At 40.8% G+C, this 12493-nt stretch overlaps 1 protein-coding gene across 11 annotated transcripts in view; it reads right to left on the bottom strand.

Annotated features, from left to right (window-relative positions):
* The window catches only part of NTRK2 (neurotrophic receptor tyrosine kinase 2), a 408111-nt gene that overhangs the window by 319762 nt on the left and 75856 nt on the right, over positions 1-12493 (bottom strand). For all 11 annotated transcript variants that reach the window (XM_086414414.1, XM_086414413.1, XM_086414416.1 and 8 more), the window contains 2 exons: positions 3849-3884; positions 827-924 (listed from right to left, as the gene is read on the bottom strand). In XM_086414414.1, the coding sequence (XP_086270540.1) occupies positions 827-924; positions 3849-3884 (134 nt within the window). The remainder of the gene's footprint in view (positions 1-826; positions 925-3848; positions 3885-12493) is intronic.

Here is a 12493-nt window from a genome sequence, read left to right as displayed (position 1 = left end):
CTAACAATATCTAGGGGCTTCCCAGGTGGCGTTAGTGGTAAAGAACCTGTCTGCAGCAGACCCAAGAGTTGCAGGTTCCATCCCTGAGCCAGGAAGATCTTCTGGAGGAGGGCATGGCAGCCCACTCCAGTATTCTTGCTTGGATAATTCCATGGACAGAGGAGTCTGGCAGTCCATGGGTCGCAGAGTCAGATATGACTGAGCAACTTAACAGGCACACATGCATGCCCGCAGTAATATCTAAGGCTTTCTATTTTTCCACAATCTTGCAAACATTTGTTTGTATCTGTCTTTTGTTTTGTTTTTGACTTCCAAGTGACATGTGGTATCTTAGTTCTCAGACCAGGGATGGAACTCATATCCCCTGTAGGGTGTAGGGTCTTAACCACTGGACTGCCAAGGAAGTCCCTAAAGGACAAATATTTAAAACAGGAATCATCAGCAATAAGTCAGAGGCTATACAGCACCTTTATGTGTGTGTTAGTTGCTCAGTCGTGTCTGACTCTTTGTGACCCCATGGAATTCTCCAGGCAAGAATACTAAAGTGGGTTGCCATTCCCTTCTCCAGAGGACTTTCCCAACTCAGGGACTGAACCTGGGTCTCCTGCATTGCAAGCAGATTCTTTACCACCTGAGCTACCAGGGAAGACCACAGCACCTTTATAACTTCTCTTAAATCTTTCTATTAGTTCCTCTACCCTTCAACACCATATTTATATCTGAATGAAAGTATTTTGTTGAAAGACTGGCATTGAAGATCCCTCAGGCATTCAAGCAATCAAAATGCTCAGAACCAACTTAGGAAACAAGTAAGCATCTCACTCACCGAGAGGTGTTCCCGACCCGTGTCAACAACACCTGTGGGAAGGGTTCCATTACTTTTGTTTGTGGTGTCCCCAATGTCATTTGCTGCGGTCCCGTAATCTTAAATTGGAGAAAGGGGAAAAAGAAGGAAGCATGAAGTTGTCTTTAGGCTGCAATCAAACATGAGCCACAGTAGAATCCAGAACAAAGCAAGACAAATCACAAGCTTCCAAACCACTGACAGTGTGGCTGGGGAGAAACATGACACCTCCCCACCTTGGTTTAAATTCACTGTAAGACTGTGTGATGTCAAAATTGTATTCAACTCAGATCTTTACATCTTTGCTTTGTTGGTCAAATTCCAAACCAGGTTTAGGATTTTTCTCTGCACATGAAGGTTTTTATTATATAAGTTTGTATATAATATCAATATATTCCTTTTTTGATAAAGTATTTAATGAAAATACAAAAAAATTTGACCATATAGAGTCATAGATTTATAGGCCTAGAAGAGTCTTTGGAAATCAAGTCTAACCACCAGTTTTACAGCTGAAGAATGAAAGCTCAGAAATGTTACTAGCAATTACTAGTCTTAAGGTCAACTGGCAAGAAGGCAACAGAGTCTAGAAATCAGACCTGAAATCAGCAGCACTGATTTCTGGACATCTTACTTATTCACTTAAAATAGAATGTGGACTCAGCACTGAGAGCAAACTTGGGTCCACATTTGAACTTTTAAAAGAGTTCTGAATTGCCAATATTTCAGTTGCAGAATTAATGTATAGGGAACTTCACCAACACAACACTTAGAATTGTGAGGATATGTTCTCATAGTTCTCAAATGTAGCTGCTCCTTTGGATCACTTTTAGCCTACATGGATCAGGATAGAAATAAATGATTTTTCTGTAGGGAATGTCTTTATTAATAATATTATATATAAAGTCATAAAAAGTTTTAGTAAACATTACAGACAATGTTGTTTATAAATGGTTTGTATTTTTATTCTAAATAGATATGGTGCCTTCAATTTCCATCCTGAACAACCAAGCTCATTAAGCCAGCCCCAGCTAGTCTTCCCTTGGTAGAAATATCATGCTGGCCTCAAGGCAACCAGTTTAAATTATATTCTTATTAGCAGAGTGTTCCTTTGAATGTGAATGAAAATTAACAGAAACAGAATTTATTTTCGATCTGTGGCTGTTTCATTCTTAACTGCAAAACTATATTCTTACCATTTTCATTTTGAAAATATTAGAACTTATTAATATTTCAAACACTAGGAGATATCATTTATTTGCTTATTTTCCCTCTTCATATTATATCCAGCTACTCACGCAAAATTAAATCATTAAAGTATCTACAGTTTAATATAACAACATTTTAGGCCAAATATTCAAAGTGTGATCTGCATCCAGTGGAAAGATGACATTTTTAGAGACTTAAAATTATTGGAAAGGAGTTCAAAACATAATTTTAAAATGGAAAAATCACAATATAATTTCTCTGTGATACAATTTGACGTACTCTTTCTTTAAAACATATCAGAACAAATAAATATAAAAATACACAAATTACATCCACAAAATCACCCAAACCACAACAGCCTGGAGGAAATATGGCTTAACATGCATAAAGCAAGAAAACACAATTTAATTCCCTAGACAAAATTAGCTCAAGTTAAATATACACACATAAACACAGAAAGGATCATTTTATATTTAAAATGCAAATTATTTTTACATTAAAAATATAAATATACACATTTGTCAAGCTGTGCATCAGAATTAAAGAATAGACTATTTTATAGAATAAATATGTAAATGCAACATTTTGATAAATGTAACTTTTTATCAATTTTAAATTTCAAACCAAGTCTTGAAATTGAGCCTGCCATTTTCCCAAAAGAAGCCTCCTGGTCATGAAGGTGGTTTCAAAACTATTAACAATGGATTCTCATATGTAGTAAAATGACCCTGGAATTCAATTAAAACAGCAAAGGAAAGATGAGCTATTTGGTAAGCTAATACAGTGGACAGTTTGATTCTCTTCTTCCACATTCTAAAAGTAAAAGTGTTAGTTCCTCAGTTGTGTCTGACTCTTTACAACCCCATGAACTGAAGCCCTCCAGGCTCCCTGTCCATGGAATTCTCCAGGCAAGAATACTGGCGTGGGTATCCATTCCCTTCTCCAGGAGATCCTCTCAACCCAGGGATTGAACCCAGGTCTCCTGCCTTGCAGGTAGATTTCTTTACCATTTAAGAGAGATCCATTTTATTCAAGGGAATTTATTCCTCTAGGAAAGTTGATCTAAACTCCAGGGGTGGATCTATTTAACCAAGGGTTAAATAGATTTTTGCCACCAAGGCAAAAATGAACCATGACCCAACTGAGTCCTGAGTCAGAAACAGGGAGGGTTTGATGGAGGTCTCTGGGAAAGTTCTTCTTCTGGAACAATTTCATAAGTTCCTCCCTTTCTCCCATCAATGTGAATGACTCATTTTAAGACCATAAAAGAAACCAGCCTTCAGTGAAGCCAGCACAATGGGCAGAAGGGTGCAGAGATGGGGAAAAAAAAAACACTGGATCCCTGATGATATGGTTGAGTTGCTGGTTTCACCAACCTTAAAACATGCCTCGCCTTTGAGGTTCCTGTCTCTGAGCCAGGCTTTTTCATTATATAAGAAACATAATTTTGAATTGGGTTTACCGTCATAGCCAGAAACTGATACACCTCCCTTTTCTTGGTAGTCAAGGCTTTTAAACAGGTAATTAGTTCCCAATTATGGAAACAAAATGTCTGTTACAGCGGAATGGATTTACTACTTCCAAGAACAAGCATGAGAGAGAAAACACTATTTACAGGCATTGTAAATATCAAGGGAAAACAGCCATCAATACCGAATGATTTTTGAAGTATTATTTTGGCCTAAGTCATGCTTGAAGTGTATATTTAATTGAGCTTAAAGTTCTTCTTTCAGTTGATTTATTACATTTTAGACAAATATTTTGAAAAGATACAAAATACAGACCACATGATAGCTACCTTCATAAATTACATCAGGATAATTTGGATTTGCACCTAAAAAGCAAAACAAAACAAAGATATCTTATTAAGTATGCATTCAAAGTTAAAAAATTACTAACTAAGCCCACTAAAATTGGCTAAATACATATTGAAGGTTTTAAATTGAATAGATTGTTTTATAGGTAAATAAAATCTGAAATTCTAGGTTTGCTTCTTGTTAACCTTGTTGCTCTTCCCAAGCCCACAATCCCTGTCTCTATTCCAGAAAGGCAAAGAAAAGGGCAAACAAAAATTAAATATCACTTTAATGAGAAAAAATTCAACCATCAATGAACTATGATCACATTTTTTGCTGTTTCTATTAAACACTTGATCAATTTAATTGTAATTTTGGTATTTTCATTCCAGAAAAAGATCACTTCGGATCCACTTTGATTATTCTCTGATGACTCAGGGTTTGCTTTCAAACTTTGTTTTGGCAGGTCCATTTGTATTCACAAACACATTATTAACCAGCCTGGATGATAATACCTAAAGTACAATTTTTCTCTGCACTTTGTCTTGAGGGACATTTCCAAGACAGAATAACCCTTTTATTACCCTAATATAACACAGAAAAATAAATGTACTTTCTCTACTGAGGTTACAAAAAATGTCATGTCAAGAAAGAAATTCAAGAGTATACCATTGTTTTTGGATATGTCTTTAGTCACCAAAATGGTCAGAATATTCTGTTTTAAAATATTTCTAAGAAAATTTGCAAAAAAATTTTTTTATCTTTTAAAAATCACTGTTAACAAGAACAGGTGACAAAAAAAAATTTGCTACTTATTTTTCAGTCAAAACTATTGAAACTATAGTATCTGTATGAAGGCCTGCTTGGAATTAAAATCAAAATTTGATGTAACATTTAAGTGATTACAAAATGAATTTCCACAGTCACTTTCTATGCTTTTAGTCTTTCCTCACTGTGTGAAATATAAAATGTGTAAACTATAAACTTTACTTGATTCTCATTTCATTTCTGAACTCTTAGCAGAAAAATACTTAAAGTCAGTGAAACTTGAGCCTATTTTCTGTTTTTGTAGCTCTTAGTAAATAATCAAGATTAATCTAAATGAAGAACCAAATAAAAGTGGTCCTAATATTCAAGCCAGAATTTCAATATGGTTCACCTAGAAGATACCTATTTTAGCAGGGGAAAAAATAGGGATATTACATACTGCTGTGCAGTCTGTGCTTTGTACAACTCTAGGGGGCGCCCTTAAGACTGTCATCAATGTTAATGGAATCACCTGAAATTGTGCAGTGCACAACCTGTACAGCCACTTCTGATGACCCTATGTCAATTCATGCAGAGTCATCATTCCAGTCATTTTCAATTATATTTTGAGTTTTATAATCCCAAACATCATTTCAAAATAGCTTTGAGTTACAAAATATCAATAGACATTGTCAGAATTATTTGTAGCTGATACAACATTCCTGAGAAGGCTCTTGAAAGTGACCCGGCAGGTTGAAGGGGAATTCAGTGAATAAAGCAAGGGAATATCTCAATGGAAGCTCTGGGAATGTCATTAACAGGGCACCTGCCCATCCTCTGAAGTCCTTTCTCTTTGCAACATCCTTGGACCTACCTAATGACGTCCCCCCAAAGTTAGGATTTTCTACCACTGCTGAAAAGGTTCTATAATCCCAAGAAAGAAAATCATTTTTTGCACTGCCCGGTAATCTGTTACTTTTTTTCTTTTGTTTTTAATTTATTTTAATTGGAGGCTAATTACTTTACAATATTGTAGTGGTTTTTGCCATACATTGACATGAGTCAGCCATGGGTGTACATGTGTTCCCCATCCTGAACCCCTCTCCCACCTCTGTCCCCATCCCATCCCTCAGAAGATCCCATTCTGATCTTGTCCCACTGGTCTCTCAAAATACAATCTGAATCTGCAAGGCATCTGCCCACTAGAGTCTGCTCCTCACTTCTGGACCTCACTCTAGGTCTCCAAAGCCCAGAATTTTCTCACCATGGCCCTGCACAAACTTCCTAGGACTGGTAAGCCCCTCCCCTACAACTGTCACCTCCAGGGGGCCATGCCACCAGTGTGAGCACCCTCTGACACAAGACCCAAGGAGGGGTGAGGAGTGAGTGTGAGCCAGGACAGGTGGGCTGAGGTGTCCACATGCACACCCATCCCCTTCATATAGCTCTCACCATATCACCAGAAGCCCAGAGCAGGGGCCATGACCAGGGACCAGCTCTACTGAAACCACTCTGCTCCTGCTTGGAACTCCAAGAGTCTGAGAATTCGACCTGCAAACCCAGGCTTCCAGGTCATTGTAAATATATATTTGCCAAGGTAACAGAATGTACTAAGTCACTTCAGTCATGTTCGACTCTGCGACCCCATGGACTGTAGCCCTCCAGGTTCCTCTGTCCATGGGATTCTCTAGGCAAGAATACTGGAGTGGGTTGCCATGTCCTCTCCAGGGGTATTCCCTACCCAGGGATCGAACCCACATCTAGTATGTTGCAGGAGGATTCTTTACTACTAGTGCCACCTGGGAAGCCCAAGGTAGGAGAATAGAACTTATTTTTTTTAATTTAACAAGTCATTAACTTGATTATATTTCTTAAGTATTTGGATTGAAGTATGTGGACCCTCACTTGTACTAGATTAAACAACCATCTAAGATGGCCTGAGGTCAAGGATTTTAAGTTTTAAAACTGGGACAGTTCTGAGCAAATCTGTGCAGTTTGTCCAGGATGGGGGCCTTCCCTGGACATAGGAAGTGCTAAAAGTGGGACGAGTCAGTCACTCTGATTTCTTCTCATACCCTCAACAACCCCACATGCAGTCACCACCTGATTCCATCAGAAAGTAAAGAGGCTCTATGGATTCAGAGCCAGATTTATCTAAACTACACATGAATGAACTTCATCATATATGACTGATATACAGGTGTATTCAGGCTCATCACAGAAAGGGAATACCCAAACTCATTACTCACACAAAGCCCTGCTGCTGCTGCTGCTGCTAAGTCACTTCAGTCATGTCTGACTCTATGCAACCCCATAGACGGCAGCCCACCAGGCTCCCCTGTCCCTGGGATTCTCCAGGCAAGAACACTGGAGTGGGTTGCCATTTCCTTCTCCAATGCATGAAAGTGAAGAGTGAAAGTGAAGTCACTCAGTCGTGTCCGACTCTTAGCGACCCCATGGACTGCAGCCTTCCAGGCTCCTCCGTCCATGGGATTTTCCAGGCAAGAGTACTGGAGTGGGTTGCCATTGCCTTCTCCACACAAAGCCCTAGGAAGATTCAAAATGTTGAATCAATTCAATATAGCAAATGGGTACAGAAAAATGGGATTTGGGATGGGATCAAAAGGAAATAGGTTAGCTCAGAACCTGGAAAACAGGTCCTTTTCCAGACTTTTGATTCATATCAGTGCATGGCATTTCTACCAAGTTCACCAGCAAAACCATGACGTCAGGTCTACACATTCTGAAAAGCACTATATTTTCCTTGTTTCATTGTCCCAGATGCATGAGAAGTATTGTCACTTTACTTTCATTGTCAGAAATAGCCAAATTTAGCACAAGATTATGAAACTCACAGAAAGACAACATAGGAGGAACAATTTTTTTTTTCCTCCCTACCATACTGTACTATGTCAGATGAGGATTTGCTCATCAAAAGAAAGAAATGTCTCTTCCTGTACAAAGGTTTAGAAGACCTGCTACACAGATGGATGCACAGACCCAGACTTTACAAAATGCTAGGGTCACATTACTCCAGCTGATCCCAGCTTAACAAGCATATTATTTTGCTTCTGGCAACTTCTGAGTCAAGCTAAGCTTCCATGATGTTTACATGCAAATAGCACAGTAGCTATTAAAGTTGAAAGTCACACAGTCGTGTCCGACTCTTTGCAATCCCATGGACTGTAGCCCAGCAGGCTCCTCTGTCCATAGAATTCTCCAGGCAAGAGTACTGGAGTGGGTTGCCATTTCCTTCTTCAGGGGATCTTCCTGATCCAGGGATCAAATCCGGGTCTCCTGCATTGCAGGCGGATTCTTTACCATCTGAGCTACTAGGGAAGCCCCTAGTAGCTATTAACATCATATTAAATGCAGAAACAGGAAAAAAAATCACCATTTCCTTTTCAGACTTTTGGCAATGGAAAAATTTGAAGATATCTGCCATTTTAAAGCCTAATTTCTCACTGGTTCCTTTTATTTAGTTTAAATTTATTCACTATGTATCATTATAAGGGTGGGAACCACTGTTGGAGATAATCAGTATTAAAAAGTGAACGAGAAAAGATAAACACAGGATAGGAGGGGAACAAGTCAATGAAATGCACTTGAGTAATGCACTTGTCGTGGAGATTTGCGAAGGGTTATGGTTCCTTGAACCAGGGTCTCCTGCATTGCAAGAAGATTCTTTACCATCTGACCAATGGGAAAGTCCCCGAGAGAGAGAGAGAGAGTCGTGGTTTCTTGAGGGCTTCCCCAGTGGCTCAGTGGTAAAGAACCTGCCTGCCAAAGCAGGAGACGCAAGAGATGTGGGTTTGACGCCTGGGTCAGGAAGATCGAGGAAATGGCATCCCACTCCAGTATTCTGCAGGGGAAATCCCATGGACAGGGGAGCCTGGAGGGTTATAGTCCATGGGGTTGCAAAGAGTTGGACATGACTGAAGCCACTGAGAACAACATGGCATGGTTTCTTGAAGACTATCCTAGTAGCTCTCATCAACTAAGAAATCTCAGACAGAAGCAACAGAGGTGGGCTCAAGCTCTAAAGCTTCATGTTGGGAATCTCCAGAATAAAATATGGACTTCCTGGGACTCCCTTAACCCACTGGCATTCCAAACAAGCAGCAGACCATTCTCTACCTCCGCGGTTCACTCCAGTGTAGAAGCCACAACTCTTTCCCAACCAAAACAAGATAAGTGCCCATGTCTGTTTGTCTGATGTTCAAGTACTATCTTCTGAAGCGTTTGTTGAGTACCTCCAGGCAATACACTCACTAGTACCTTGTTGCTGACCTAAGGCCTGCCTGTTGTCAGAAATTATGGGAAGAGAGTTAACAGGTCCAGAGTGCAGCCTGAAAAACCCCAAGTGAAAAAGAACCATGAAGATTGTATTACAACCACACATACACTCCTGACAAAGCTCTGTGTTCAACGTGCCATGTCTGCACCTCCAAAACATGGACCCTGAGGACATTTAAGCTTCTAAACATGGATAACAGAATCACTTCCTCCCGCAACAGTATCGAACCAATGTCGTCCACCATTCTATTAAGTCCACGCTGAATAGCTTAATGTGAGGGCCTATTTATTTCTATCTTCTAATCTCATTTATAGCTCATGAGTAAATCTTACGACTTTGTATAAACCTTCATGAGTAAATCTTTATGATTTTTTAACTGCAAAACCTACTGTAAAAAGAAAAACACATTTGCAGGATTAAAAAACTTGGGGGAAGATAGGTAGCCTGACCAGAGGGTTCACTTTCCATTCTGCTCTAGAGATAAAAATAATAGCAGAGATCAGAAGACACATCTGTTTCTTTCCTTTAGGCTTCTTGTCTCTAACGCTTAAAAAAAATTTTTTTAAGACGTTCAATTCTTTTTGCAGACTCTCTTTAGTGTGATTTTTAAAAATATTTCAAAGGATTCCATATGATAAAGGAATAACAAAAGATTTGTTCTTTTCAAACAAACTTTCCTTTGCTTTGTCAACAGTGTTTTCTAACTCAGGGCAGACCAGCTTTTGAATTCCAGAGCCTTCTCTCATCCCTCTAAGAATGGCAGGCGGAACTCAGGGACCAAAAACATCAGTGGTTCAGACATCTGGGTCCTTTTCTGGCTGAATCTCTACTGTGCCTGCAGCACTGAGAGCCTCTTTCCTTTTTCTACAACAAAGGAGCCTTCCATCTGACAGAAGAGGATAATAGCATTGGCTTGGCAACTCCTCAGGGGCTTCAGGAGGCGTAATTAATTAACACTAGTCCTCTTGAGACAAAAAGAGCTATTTAAGTATAAATCTTAATTATCATGATTATTATGAGTCTATAGCAGAACCATACCCTTCTCTGTTTTTAAGGCAGAAAAGCAGGCAAAACTTCTCTGCCTTTCACTCCCAGGACAAGACATGGGTCCTGACAAATAGCCTTAAGAATAAGTAGTAGGGGTGGGGGGCTTTATATTTTCTGAATGTATAACATTTGGAGAAATTTCCTCACCCTACATTCTTTGGCCTAAGTACACCAAATCTAAATCTGCCAGTTCGAGGGCAATTCTAAGTGCTGTAGGGAGAGCTAGTTCATCCAGACGTCATGAATCTTTGGATAAAATGGCACAAATGAAAAGCTGTGGGGAAAGCTCTTCCAATATTTATAGTTTGCTTCTGACGCACATTTTGCATAGGAGACAACTGCTCCCGAATGAGGCAGCATAAGTCACTAACTCCCACTGCTTGTGTGAATGAGCATTCTTGAGCTGTGACATTCTTCCTGAATGAGTGGGCCATAGAGACACTCTTTATGTACCGCCTAAAGAATGGAAAGCTTTAAAATCTGTGTATTTTATCATCTAGCACTCTGGCTAGGTTTGTTCCAAGTCTAAAGCATTCATCATTTGGGTCATGATTTCAATAAGAGAATCTACTCTTAAACAATCAATGTGTTCATGTTTACAATAATACCTGACCTTGAATATTCTTGGAACTTGTGCTTTCTAATCAGAAGATGCTAGCAAAAGCTCCAGGTTTCTTCCACATGGCCCTCACAAGCAATCTCTCTGCCGTGAATTTCTACTTAGAATTCTGCTTAAAAGGGCACCCTCTCCACTTCTAATCTCCACTCAGTCTCCACACACATTCATGTTCATGAAGCAACTTTTCTATATGTGGGACTGAATTCCAGTGACAGCCACATAATAGATCAATTTCATCTTAGACAAGTCTTATTTTTGACACATAAGCTAAATAGGATACAGAAGACTCTTTGGAGAATCTGCAGATAGCCCCTTGCTTTCTATGCGTGTGCCTGCACCACCATCTCTACTTATTCACTCTCCTAAGCCTCCTTAAGTCATCATGTTATTGTTGTTGCTTAGTCGCTAAGTTATGTCCGACTTTTTTGACCTCATGGACTATAGTCCACCAGGCTCCTCTGACCAGGGAATTCCCCAAGCAAAAATACTGGAGTGGGTTGCCATTTCCTACTCCAGGGAATCTTTGACCCAGTTATCAGACCCGAGCCTCTTGCATCTGCTGCATAGGCAGGCAGTTTCTTTACCACTCAGCCATCCCAGAAGCCCTGAGCCATCCTGCTTTTGGGTAAACCCAATCAGAGTGCTTCTCTGTGCAACAACTACTCCATGTTTTTATTATTCCTAGTTAATACCCTTGGACAGTCAGTGAGGTAAGCTCAATGAATGCCTGAATAGTCCTTCCAGTGTTCACACTGCCCCTCCCCAACCCTTGCCAGAGTTTGTAAGGAAGAAGTAAATGAACTGCCTTCACTACTCAAGTGTGGTCCATGGATTTGCAGCACCATCTGGGAGCTCATTAGAAATGCAGATTGTCAGGCCCTTCTCCAGATCATGGAATCAGAATCCGCATTTAACAGGATCCCCGGGAGATCTCATCTCTCATTAAAGGCTGAGAAATCCTGATTTATAATTCCTTGGCAAGTGTGACCAAAGTCAAAAGACCCCAGTGTTCATAGAGGATAGTACTTTTTCAGTGAAACATAGAGTAAACCTGAAAATAGCATATCTAAATATTGAGGGGGCTGAATAACAACTGCAAAAATGTTAGGGGTAAGGGCAAGAGATGTGTTTGTCTCTAGAGGCATATCTCTGGGTCCCACTGCAAATGGGAAGGTGAGGGGAGAGAGCTTAGACACCTGAGGCAGCTTATATTATATTATACACCCACCCTCTCTAGGAACCTAACACTGACTCAGTTTTCTCCTAAAAAGGCCAAGTCTAAAAAGCTCCTGTAGTCAAGTGACAGAGTCCGGGGGTCCTCTTCTCTGGGCAAGCCCAAGCCCCCAGATAAGTGAGGACAAAGCCAAAGCTGGGATGAAGCAGTTCTGGGCAGCAAGTTTCTTCCTAAGGCTGGAGAGCATAGCACTAGAGAGGTGAGGATGGGCACACTAGGAAGGTGAGGATGGGCACACTAGGGAGGTGAGGATGGGCGCACTAGGGAGGTGAGTGTGGGCACACTAGGGAGGTGAGGATGGGCGCACTAGGGAGGTGAGGATGGGCACACTAAGGAGGTGAGGGTGGGCGCACTAGGGTGGTGAGGATGGGCACACTAGGGAGGTGAGAATGGGCACACTAGGGAGATGAGGATGGGCACACTAGGGAGATGAGGATGGGCGCACTAGGGAGGTGAGGATGGGCACACTAGGGAGGTGAGGATGGGCACAATAGGGAGATGAGGATGGGCGCACTAGGAAGGTGAGGATGGGCGCACTAGGGAGGTGAGGATGGGCACACTAGGCAAGTGAGGATGGGCACACTAGGCAAGTGAGGATGGGCACACCAGGGAGATGAGGATGGGCACACTGTCATCATGTTCTTGCCCCTCCCCCGGGAGGGGACAGCACTGAGCTCCTCCCTGTGTGAGGTGAGGGGCCCTG

The sequence above is a fragment of the Bos grunniens genome, chromosome 8, assembly GCF_055505025.1.
Source record: "Bos grunniens cultivar Pamir isolate PY7600 chromosome 8, Bosgru_T2T1.0, whole genome shotgun sequence".
Lineage (NCBI taxonomy): Eukaryota > Metazoa > Chordata > Mammalia > Artiodactyla > Bovidae > Bos > Bos grunniens.
The sequence above is the reverse complement of the archived record's forward strand: the minus strand, read 5'-3'. Positions and strand labels throughout refer to the sequence as shown.